Source organism: Corvus cornix, chromosome 4 (genome assembly GCF_000738735.6).
Source record: "Corvus cornix cornix isolate S_Up_H32 chromosome 4, ASM73873v5, whole genome shotgun sequence".
In the NCBI taxonomy this organism is placed as follows: Eukaryota; Metazoa; Chordata; class Aves; order Passeriformes; family Corvidae; genus Corvus; species Corvus cornix.
The window spans coordinates 70,875,375-70,887,689 of NC_046334.1; the positions used below are offsets into that span (position 1 = coordinate 70,875,375).

General features: G+C 54.1%; 1 protein-coding gene across 1 annotated transcript; it reads right to left on the minus strand.

Moving 5' to 3' along the window:
* Positions 1–738: 738 nt before the first annotated feature.
* Positions 739–12,002, minus strand: LOC104690837 (5-hydroxytryptamine receptor 7-like). The gene is given in 7 exon segments (XM_010402122.3): positions 739–2,500; positions 9,325–9,521; positions 9,524–9,636; positions 9,639–9,710; positions 9,713–9,758; positions 9,760–9,873; positions 10,800–12,002. Coding segments are annotated over 6 exon segments (1,275 nt in total). The 5' UTR covers positions 9,835–9,873; positions 10,800–12,002; the 3' UTR covers positions 739–1,728.
* Positions 12,003–12,315: the final 313 nt, after the last annotated feature.

A 12,315-nucleotide genomic window follows, 5' to 3' on the forward strand; every position in this document is an offset into this window, starting at 1 on the left:
CACATTGTTCTGTCCAACCTCTCAGTCCCTCAGGATGTTCCCAGTGGGCTCGAGTCGCTTTCCCTGCTGTGACCCACCAGTCCATACTGGGAATCTCGTTGGGCATCTTTAGAAAAGGCAGGTCTAAAATGAGACAGGATGGAAATGGCTGCTGAGAAGAGGCAAAATGAGAACACAAAACACATCACAGGACAAATACTGGTTGCTAAGTCAAACCATGCCAGAAGTGAGCCAGGATATCCAACACCCAGCTCGGATATGGATGAAGGCATCCCACTTCCTGATGGTGGCAGAGGTGGGACTACACCACTCATGCCGGATAAAGCAAATCTGGAGTGAAAAGAGGGCTACAAACAACTTTCCCTGGGCCTCTGAGCAGTCTGCCTTTGAAAAACCCAGAGATGTTCAGCAAGAACTGGAGCAGACATCAACTACCCTGGAAGTGTCCAAGGCCAAGTTGGACGGGGCTTGGAGCAACCTGGGATGGTGGAAGGTGTCCCTGCTCACGGTTTTTAAGATGGTTTTTAAGGTTCCTTCCGACCCAAACCATGCTGGGATTTTACGATTCTCTGATCAAACAGGCAAAGGTTCGTGGGGCTGCAAGTTTGACACAAAAATGCTGATCATGAGGAAAGACAGCTGCAGGAAAACGAGTCCCACCACCACAAAAATGTGAAGAGACGCTTTGAAGTCAGAGAGACCAAAGACTCTGCACCAAAATAAGGAAACCAACCTTTCTTTTTCTTTTTTTTTTTTTTTTTTTTAGAAAAAGATAACATCACTCAGTGTATTTTTTCAATCTTGCTGGACATCATACTGAACCACTGTAAAGCTGTCAGAGAAATTATATGCTTTTTTTCTGTTGTCAACCAAAGCGTGCTTTTATGGAGTCAATTAGCCACAAATGATGAACACACGTCACTTGTCTGGGAATGAATTACAGTACAACCCAATAAACACAACCGGCTTCGCGCTCTGCTCATCATTGCCCCGATGAGGAGGAGGCGTCAAACTTCCCTATCCAACCAGAAAGGAAACTCCATGTTCGTTTGTGTTTCATCCTGCAAATTCATCTCCTTCAAGTGCTGCAGTGCTACAGTGTAGGGGGGAAATGGGGTCATTGGTATTTCTGCTCTGACGTGCAAACCTGGACATGAGCCCGGGGTGTGAAATGCAATTACATCGGGGCAAAGGGTTCGGCTAAGCTGGGATGGCACGGGGGCCTGGATGTACAACGGAGCTGCTGTCAGATTCCACAGAGAAGTGCAGCCAATGTCATCTTTACACAGGGTTTTGTGTGCCCTCCACAGACCTTAGAGCCCTTTTTGAAGGTGGAGAGCCACAGTCTTCTCAAGTTTTTAGGGTTTATTTTTGTTTGGTTGGTTGGCTGGGAAGGTTTCTTTTCCTTTTTTTTTTTTAAAGATTTTAATAACAGATGGGTAAACTGAGGCACAGAAAGGTGGTGTGACTTGCCCACAGTCGTTGGTAGACTTTGAACCCCCCAGATCTTGCTCCCATCTGGGACAGAGCGAGAAGGAAGGGCTGTTCCCAAAGCTCCCTCCACTTGTTCCCAGGGTGAGGAAAACCATGTCTCCTCACAGGGCGAGGGGAAGGGCCGTCACTCTCAGCGGCGATGTCTGGTGGGGCGGGAACGGTTCCTGCCAACCCCTGGGAGGCCAGGGAAGCGAGGAACCCGGCATGGAGAGGCAGGAGCCGGTGGGTCAGGCACTACAGGATGCACTCGTGCCTCTCCGTGGCTTTCAGGGCCTCGTGCATGCTGGCGGCTGAGAGCCTCCTGTTGATGTTCCTGTACCTGCAGCGCAGCAGGTTCCAGAAAGTAGTCCTCAAATCCCGGTTGAAGAAGGCATAGATGAGGGGGTTGATGAGGGAGTTGGTGTAGCCCAGCCAGAGCAGAGTCCTCTCCAGCCGCAGCGGGATGCAGCTGCAGCGGATGCCGCAGATGAACGGCCGCGCCGTGGACATCAGGAAGAAGGGCAGCCAGCAAAACGTGAAGGCCCCCACGATGATGCCGAGGGTCCTGGCGGCTTTTTGCTCCCGCTTGAAGATGGAAATGTTCTTGCGGTCTTGCCGGAGCAGCTTGGAGAGCGTGGCGCATTCCTCCACGGCTTTGGTGCGCCGGGAGCTGTGGTGGGCACGGCTGGAGGCCTCGAGGCAGTAGACGCCCTCCTCCTCGTAGTGCTTGGGGAAGTTCATGAAGCGGTGCTTCTCGGCACTGACCTTGGCCGCCTTGTAGATGCGGCTGTACATCACCAGCATGACGGCCATGGGGATGTAGAAGGCCACCCCCGTGGAGTACACGGTGTAGCCGAAGTCCTGGCTGATGAGGCACACCCGCTCCACCGTCACGTTCTGGGCCCAGCCGAACAGCGGAGGGAGGGTGATGGAGGCCGACAGCAGCCACACGATGAAGACCATCTTGGCCATCAGCTTCCCGTTCTGCCGCACCGGGTAGGTCAGCGGCCGCGTGATGCCCAGGTACCTGCGGGAAGGAGGAGTTGTCAGGGGTTAGGAGTGGGTGCTGTTGGGGGTGGTTTTCGCTCCTCATCAGCTTTTGATCCTCGCGGGAAAATTTTGGCCCTCAGAGGGGATAAGGAATTAATTCACCAAATGAAGATCTCCCCAGGGATGTGCTCACTTGGCTGAACACCCCAATTTAACTATTTCCCACCGCTTTCTTGCGACCACGCCATGCATGGAATCACAAAATGGTTTGGGTTGGAAGGGACCTGAAAGCCCCTCTCATTCCATGGGCAGGGACACCTTCCACTATCCCAGGTTGCTGCAAGCCCCATCCAGCCTGGCCTTGGACACTTCCAGGGTTGGGGAGTTCATGACACGAGGTGTCATCAAACTGCTGAGTGCAGCCTGAACTCTGCATGGTCTCCTGGGGAATAAAAATGCTTTTAAAAGCTTCATTTTCAGGAATAAAAAACGCTTTAAGAAGCTGATATTTCCACCAGAACTATTCTGTACAGAAAACATGCAACAGCTTCCAGCCATGGCACATAACTCACTCCAGTGTTGCCCTTCCCAAGGAAACACCCAGCAGTGGGGTGGGTGATGCACAGAAGGATGTGCCACAGGACTGACTCCAGATGAAAGGAGTAACTCCTAGCAGTGTTTAATGGGAAGTAGGAAGCCCAACACCCTTCTCTTATTTGTTGGTGAAGAAATACAGCCTGTAGCTGAGATGGCCCTGAGAGAGCAAGAAGTAATCTTGCTTTTGGGAAGACTTAAAGATGTGTCTGGATGAGCCCTGCAAGCAAAGCTGGAGATTGGATGAAGCGATTGGATGAAGCTGTCTGGGGACAGTTTTTGGGCCCCTCATGACAAGAAAGACACTGAGGGGCTGAAGGGAAGGGAATGGAGCTGGGGAAGGGGCTGGGGCACCAGGAGTGGCTGAGGGAGCTGGGAAAGGGGCTCAGCCTGGAGCAAAGGAGGCTCAGGGGGGACCTTGTGGCTCTGCACAACTCCCTGAGAGTTGTTGACCTCTGGAAACTAAAATAGGAATGACCCAAGCAGCTGGAGCCATCTGCTCGCTTGCACAGCCTGTAGCTGCCAAAGTGATGGAGTCCAGCCCTCCATCAAGAGGAAAATGAGTGGGGTTCGGAGTAAGAGATCCCCAAAACACGTGGTGACCCACAGATTCCCCAATCCTGACACGTGGGGTTTGGAGTTACCTTATTTTGCCTGAAAGGAGCTGGAGGCTGCACCAACGATCAGCTCCTGGTTGTGCCATGGGGTGTAAACGTGAACCATCCTCAGTCTTTTATTGGGAGGGTTTGTGTGATTAAGAAATTGTGCCAACTGTTGGTAAATTGGAATTGTAGAGCAATAAATCAGGGGGGAGCTGGCCGCTGTCAGCCAGTGTTCCCCCTGGAAAACATCTGCCCGCTCCTCGGCTCCAACCAATCCAGCAAAAACCTCAAGCCACTCAATATGGATTTCTGTTATGTTACAGCCTTTTGGATTCCAATCTCCTGCTGCCAGGAATTTTTAGGCAGGAACACCTCACCTCTTAATTGTTCTTGGATAAATGGTGTCACACCAGAGGGGCAGTGAGAGCAGCAGCTCTGTGAGTATTTTCTGCTGAAAGCTGAACAAAAAAGAGAAAATATCTGTGGAGAATTTTACCTCTGCTGCATCATTTTTTTCTGGCAGTCAGCCTCATTGTAAGTGTTAGGAGATTTTCTTTTCCCTGATTATTTCCCTTTTCCAGATCCTCCCCCAAGATTAGAAGATGGAAATAAAATATAAAAAAAAATCTAATTTCTCCTCCCCTCCTGACTGCTAAATCAATTGAGAGACTAAAGTCTTCTCCCCTGCCTCCCTGATAAAATGATTTTGAATTCATTCACTGAGTTATTCTTTCCTGGTTTTCCTCTGTGTTTTTTTCGAGCTGGCGTTAGTCACAAAACCCAACCAAAACTCTCTGGGACCATTTATGTCCAGAGAATCCCAGGATGGTTTGGGTTGGATGGGACCTTAAAGATCACCCAATTCCAACCCCCTGCCATGGGCAGGGACACCTTCCACTATCCCAGGCTGCTCCAAACCCCGTCCAACCTGGCCTTGGACACTTCAGGGATGGAGCATTCACAGCTTCTCTGGGCAACCCATTCCTTCCTGATGGTCCTTGATGCAACTAGACTGGGAGAAAACCCTGTTCTGCTGCTGCAATTCCCAAATGAACACCCCAAAATCACCCCTCTGTAGATCCAAGCCAAGAACTTTGCCAATAAATCCATGCTGTGTGGTGTGCTATCCTCTCTTATGCTGTTACTGGGTTTCTTTGGAAGCCGATCCGCCCAGGATTTGCTGAAACTTCAAGGAATTTATGCGCTAGCCAAGGAAAACGAGGCTTAACAAGCAGGCAAAGCAGGCAAAGCTGACACATTTCATCTGCGGGTGCCTCGTGAAGCTGCTGCTGGAGGAAATGGGGCCGTTTTGAGGTCTTTGTAATAATTTTGATACGAGCAGGAAGCCCTCAAAATAGGGCAGCGTTTGCAGGAGGCGAGGTAGCACTGACAGGCGGTGGAATTTGAGTGGAATTCTCTCCCTTTGAATTTTTTTTTACTTTTTCTCTGTGCGTGTCATGCTGCTGATCAAGTTTAGGGGTAATCGGGTAACAAAAGGCAATTCCCAGAGCAGCGATTTACGGGCACTTGGTGTGGATTTGTAGGGACCCCGCTGTGCTGAGCTGATGGTGCAGCCACTCATCCCAGGTGCAATAAATTCCTGCCACATCCCTGATCCTGCAGATCCCAGCCCTTGGTTGGGGGGTGGGAGATCTGCCCCAGGCGGGGCTGCACCTCCAATCCCATGGGTGAGACAATTCAGAGCGTTTATTCTACACTCAACGGGAAGCGTGGAATGGGTTGGGTTGGGAGGGAACTGAAATCCCATCCAGTTCCACCCCCGGGGCCAGGACACCTTCCACTATCCCAGGTTGCTCCAATCCCATCAAACCTGGCCGTGGGCACTTCCAGGGATCCAGGGGCAGCTACAGCCCTGCCAGGGCCTCACCACCCTCACAGGGAAGAATTCCTTCCCAGTATCCCATCTAACCCTGCCCTTGTCCTGTCTTTACACTTCCTGATGAAAGGTCCCTCTGTGGCTTCCCTGTAGGCCCCCATCAATTGCTGGATCATTATCTCAGGGATTCAATAGTAAAAACAACCCAAACCTCTCTGAGGTGTCCCTTTCTCCACCCTGCAGCTGGTGAACTGGGAAAAGATGGATCTCCACTCACACAGGAGGACAAATGAGCCCACAATTAGGGTTTCCTTGACCCCACAGTTCTACCACAATTCTATGCCTCCTCTGCAGCCCAGTTAAGCTCCTTCTCTGATTTCCAAGCTGATGCTTTTCCTTCCCCATCCCACTGAAGGAGAGGGGGATGCAAAAGGCAGCTGGAGGCTGCCACACCTGCCCATGCCCCTCAGTCAGAGCTGGTGGAGCATCCCAGGGCTCCATCCCAGATACAGAGCAGGGATCCACCTGGCCTGGGAAACATTTGGATGAAGAACATGGGAAAGGCAATCCAGCAAAATGCTGTGCAGGTTTCATCCCCCTGACTTTCGGGAGGCGTCCTTTTACTGAGGATGACCCCAGTTTGGAGCATGTAATCTGATTTTGGGTGGAAAATACTTGCCAGGGAGATGGGAGAGCCCCAGCAGAGCTGCCTGGGTAATGGATGGAGAGTTTTTTCTCTGCGAGGAAAGCCAGAAATGATGTGTGGGCTTTGGGGAGCTCCTTTTGTCAGCTCCTTGGCATTTTTAGGGAGAGATTCATCAAAGCTGAGCAGCCAAAGGAGGGGATTTTTTTGTTGTTGTTGTTGGTTTGTTTTTGGCTTGTGACATTAAAAAATCTGCAACATTGGCAGGCTTTTACATAAGGAAAATATAAGAGGATGATGGATGTTTCCAGCATTTTTCTTTTCTGATTTCAAAGGAAATCAATCAAATCTCGCTTCAGACAAGATTACTTCTACCAGCTTCAATCGAGAGGCTTTTAGGAAGCGCTCTGCATTAATAATCAATAACAACAGCCTACATTTTAATAGTCCTCATCATCCTGGGCAAACCAAGTTGCTTTTCCATCTAAGCTAAGCAAAAATATGAGGACACTTCAGCCATCAATAAAAACAGAGCCTCCTCCTTGGCAGGAGCAGGCCTGACAGTGCTGACCAAGTTGGATCCAGGACAGAAGCGGAGGAAATATTTCTATTTCCGAGAAGCACCAGGGCTCTTCCTCTTCTTCCTTGCAGGACAGGAGGAAGAGCTGGTCCCCACCACTGGGGGAGGTTTGGGTTGATGCCTCACTGAGATAACAATTTATCTCTTTCAGAGCAGGTTTTTCAGGGACTCTGCGAGCTCAGCTCTCCCTGTGCTTTCGCTTTGTGGCTGTGTCAGCACAGAAATTGAGAATTGTGCTTTTGGAGATGTTCCTGTCAAGAGTTCAACCAAAAATCCTGCTCGTGCCAGGCTCAGGGGGGAAGTGGAGATCCAGGCATGATCCTGGATCCTCAGTCCGCCTCCATGCACTGCCTGAGGGTGCTGGGTGGATGTGGAGCAGTGATGCTGCACGGGATGCTTGAGACACTGCCCTGGGACGACTCACACGACTCCCAGCCCATTCCCAGGGATCCTTGAGGGGGAAAGCAGCAGGACAGTGCCCGGGTCACCTCTTCCTCTAATGTGCACCAGAGGACATCTCAATAATTCCCGTTTTCTCCTCAAGCCTCAGCACAGACTGACCCCACAAGCCCTCTGCACTGTCAGGTTGTCCTTCCTCCCACCCAGAGCCAGGTGCGCACAGCTGTCCAGTCCCTTCCCTCTGCTCAATCCTTGCTGTTTTCTCCTTTCCCAGCTGGAAATACATTCCAGGAAACTGCCCCGCAACCACTCAACTTCCCCACCAGGCCTTTGGTGAGGGGAGGATGAAGTTCTGGGGTCAAACTGATCATGGTGCAGTTCCTGTGCCAGCACATGAGGGACAAGCCCATGCCAGAAAATTCAGGCTCTGTGGCAGCCCCTTGGGACACAGCTTTTCCCTCCCTCCTACCTTCCCAGGAAAGACAAACTCGGGATCTGCCTGCACTGTGTTCTTGGATATGGATCTGCCCCCCGGAGGGACGTGATGGATGAGTGGAATCAATGGCAAGGATTTCTGGGGAAAGGTCTGTCCTATTTTTCTCTGTGTTTGGAAAAGCCTTGCTCCAAGGGGTGGGATGAGATGGGATGGGGTTGGTTGGTTGGGAAAGGAGGGGAAGGAAATGGGAAGAGAAAGGGAAGAGGAAGGAAAGGGGAAGGGAAGAAGGAGGAAAGGAAAAGGAAAGGAAAAAGAAAGGGAAAGGAATTGCATGTATTAGGGCTTTGGGGACTTGGGATGGGGTGGGAGGGGTTGTTGACATTCTTGGCTAAGGAAAAATGAAATGGGAAAGGGGAAAGGGGGAAGGGGAAAGGCAAAAAGGGAAAGAGGGAAAGGGAAGGCAAGGCAAGGAAAAAGGAAAAGAAAGGAAAAAAGAAAGAAAAGGAGGAGGAGGAGGAGAAGGAGAAGGAGAAGGAGAAGGAGAAGGAGAAGGAGAAGGAGAAGAAGGAGAAGGAGAAGGAGAAGGAGGAGAAGGAAATTTTAAAGCAGAGCCAGTCTGGTCAGTGTGTAGCCACTTCCCTGCTCCTCACCCACCGGGAAGAAGCACTGACACATTTCATTCCTGCATTTCATCCCTTCCCTCTCACAGAGTCAGCCTCCTGCCAGCTCTGAGCACACCTGCTCTTTTTTTCCAACAGGAAAATTATTAAAATAAAGCAAGTTCAGCAGAAGAGCTGGACTCTCTCTAACAGCAGCTCTGAGCTGCCCGGTGCTGTGGATCTGCAGCTCCCAGGGGAGCACTGGCTGGTGGGGATGAAGGCTTCGGAGCAGGACTCGCTGCTGGCGTGCCCTGGGGGGGATGTCAAGCAGCAGCACGGTTTTCTCTGTCCTTTCTGCTTCTCTGTCACCTGCTGTCACACCTGCGGAGGTGACCAGGGAGGTGGCACAGCTGAAAGGGCACATGTCACATGTGGGATGTGTCCTTTCCCTGAGCTGCTGCTCCCGAAGCAGCCCAGCCCAGCAGTGCCACTCAGCCCAACGGACCCCCCGAGAAGCAGCCACACGTCAGCCCCGGCCACCGGCTCGTCAGCGCGATGGCCCGATGACCGACTGCTTAAAAATTAGAGCCACCAAGGTGCTGACTTGTCCAAGCCTGGCCACTTTGCCAGGCAGGCTTAGCCTTTCCCTCCCAGCCCCAGGTGTGGGAGGTGAAGCCAGCGAATTCTCACAAATGCGCTCACGGGGCTAAACCAGGGGAGTTGGGATCTTGGGATGGGGTGTGGGGAGCTGCTGACATCCTTAGCCAAGGCATGAGTCCAGGCAGCAGCAGAGAATCCCGCAGGACTGGCTCCAGAAGCCCTGGAACCTGGATTTCCAAAGTGCAGCTGGGGTTTTTTTTTGCTTTCTTGGACATGGCCCAGGCACCTTCCACGGAGGAGGCCAGGTGCTGTTCCTCAAGAACAATGTGAAGCAGCTGCCAAAAGGGGGAAGACTGAGGAAGTAACTTGGGGAAGTTACTTGAGAAAGCACCCTGAGCCCAGCTCTTCCAAAGGCACTGAATTCCCACAGAAAACCCTCATCCCCTGGGAAAAAGCACACGCAGAAGCACTGATCCAACCAGGAACACGATTCCAGCGGCTGCCAACCTCCCGACACACCCTGATACCAGAGCCCACCCGAGCGCAGGGCAGCAGCCCAGCCCTGCCTTACCTGTCCACGCTGATGATGCACAAGGTCATGATGGAGGCGGTGCAGCACATCACGTCCATGGCGATGAACACGTTGCAAAACACCTTCCCAAAGAGCCACTCGCCCCCCACCAGGTCCGTGATGGTGACAAAGGGCATGACGGCGAAGGCCACCGACAGGTCGGCGGCGGCCAGGGACACCACCAGGGTAGTTGGAGGGGCTGCCGGAGCTTCTTGACGATGCACACGGAGATGATGACCAGCCCGTTGCCGGCGATGGTCATGAGGATGATGATGGAGAGCACGGCCCCGATGACGACCTTCTCGGTGTCCCATAGAGCAGGATCTCCTCGCCGCAGTCCGTGGCGTTGGTGAGGTTGGAGGGCGGCAGCTCGGGCTCGCTGGGGCGGGGGGTTCCTCAGTCATGAATGGATTCGGGAGCGGTTCCCGAGCCGGCCCGCTGCTGCTCCGCGCTCTCCACCAAGAGAAGGTGCTGCTCCAGAAACCTCCTGGGGCTGGCCCTCAGCAGCATGCTCCGAGCTCGGCACGAGCGCTCCCCCAGCAGTGACACCTCCAGCGACAAACCAGAGCATCTTGTCACAAACAGGGCGAAGAAAATCAAATATCCTCTCATCCTCTCCCCCACCGTCACCACCCCCCTCCACCCCTCTCAGCTCTTGCCTCCCCGAAGCTGCGGCTGGATCTCACGTGCTCGGCAGGAAGCCGCTTCCCAAGTCTCCTTAAGGACACGCATTTTGCCGGGGGATGCTTGGAGGAAGCCGCTCTCCACTTGGGAAGGAGCAGGGACCGCCTGCAGCATCTCCCTGATCATCCATGTGCTTTTCCAGGAGAGGGAACGGGTTGTGGACTGTGTTTTCCTGCCGAGCTGTGCCTGCTGGGTTTGCACTTCTCCTCTGCATCCATACATTTAATCCCATGCGGAGCCTCCGCTGTGGATACGGGAGCGGATGCGACAACACGAGCCACCAGCACCAGTGCGGGCACAGCCCCCGCCGGCTGCGTCCCCTGCCCGTGGCACGCACAAACTTCAAAGCCGGGACTGCAAACCCTGCTCCCGGCATGCAGTGGCCACGCACGGGCTGTCAGTAGCCACGGGATGGCAGCGGGAGCGCATCCATCGCATGCAGCACCCCCAGGGTACCACGCACAGCCCAGGCATCCCAGCTCGTTCCCGGAGCCTGAGCATTCCCACCACGCACAGCAGAGAGGCTCGGAGAGCCGCGGCCGCGCTCCCACCCCCGGGATTCCACCCCTGCAAGTATTTCCCGGCCATCCGCACGGAAACTTCAGGGCAGGGCTCACCCCTGGGTGCTCCGAGCATCAGGCACAACCTGCATCCTCTTGTTTGTTGTTGTTGTTGTTTTGTTTCAAACCCCATTTTCCCCTTGAAGTTTTGTTTCAATCCAAGGCGGATTGCAGCCCCCTCCTCCCCTTTACAGCATCCCCCGGCTGGGGCCATGGGGGTCCCGGAGTTACCTGTGCCGAGGGGGTGAGACATCCTCCAGGCGAGCCCCTGCGAGCTCCGGGCAGGCGAGGAAGCAAAGAGCCACCCCCGGAGCATCCTTCTCCCCTCCCCGCCTCGCCGGTCCCTCCTACCGCCCTCCCCTCTCCTCTGCCGGGCAGGGACCCAGATGGTCCCCGGCTCCCTCGGAGCCCCAGGGAGGAGCAAAGAGCGGGGCGGGGGGGTCCAGGCTGGATCCTGCAGCGGTGGGAGGGAGCGGGGAGCGTGTGAGGATCTGGAGGGAAAGGCTGGAAGTTGAGGAGATGCCTTGGAGCGCTGAGAGGGAGGAGAAGCAGCCTGGAACCCAGGGCAGGCTCAGGGCAGGGCACAGGGAAAGGCGCCCTTCCCCATGGTTATTTTTAAAGATTATTTTACAGGAGAGGGTTTCTCTCCTCGTTCCGTGCATTTTTCCAGCCTTCCTGCTTGTCGCGGGTCTCGTATTCCTTCAGCTCCGCGCCGAGGACCAGTAAACAGCCAGGGAGAGGCAGATCCCTGAAGATGAGCCTTCCCTAATCCTAGGAAAACTGAGATAGAGACTATAAAAAGAACTGGAAAGAACATGGAGAGATCCACATCCAATTCCCTCTCCACCAAATGTTCCACGGGGACTTTGGAGCTGGGATCACTGATATTTCAGCCCCGGGCATCAGACGGCAGTCACAGTTTGCTGCTCCTGGGGTGGAAGATGCGGAGCAGAGCCATCTCCTACACTGGTTGTTCCCAAGGGCGCTTCCCTCGGGAATTCAGCCCCTCCGCTGCCTTCCCGGGGGGATGGACAGTGCGGGGCCCATCCCGCATCCCTCGGGGTGGGGGAGTTCAGAGGGGAGAGGTGCGGGGGTGTGGCTGTGGAGCTGTTTGCCGGCTCGGGAAGCGATTCCCGACGCTCTGCCCCGTGCTCAGCGCCTCGGGAGCGAGGTGGGAATCTCATCCCAGCACTGCGCGAGCACCCAGGTGACAGCACCCTGGGAGTCCGGGAAGAACACTTTTAAATCTCAGCCATGCCAAGCTCTGCATTACCTCCGGTCAGAGCCGGCACCGACCCCCGGGGATTTTTGGGGCAGATATTCCCGGGGGGGGAAAAAGGGTGTATCTACAAGGAAAGCGCGGGTGGGCTAAACCAGAGCTGGTAAAGCTGTGCTTAGCGCTGGGGTTCCTCCTTTGCTGCTCGAGCATCGCAGCGTGTGTGGGAGGCTGGTGAAAATAGCTTCCTCTCCAGGCCAGGACGTGCTGGAGGAGCTCCGGGAATTTTTTCCTTGTTTTTTCCATGACAGGTGGGGTTTTTTCCCGGCCCCTCCAGAGCAGTGACGAGCCAGGGTGGGATGGGGCTGATGCACAAACCCTGCACGACCTGGGGAGTGGGAGCTGCCTCGGGGACCAGGCTGGACTCGCCGAGATTTGCCAAATACACCCGGAATTTCCAAGGAGAAAAAGGGGATCTGCAGAACTCCCTGCTGCGGGAACCGCCGGATTCTGCAGTCTCCAAAGCCAGAC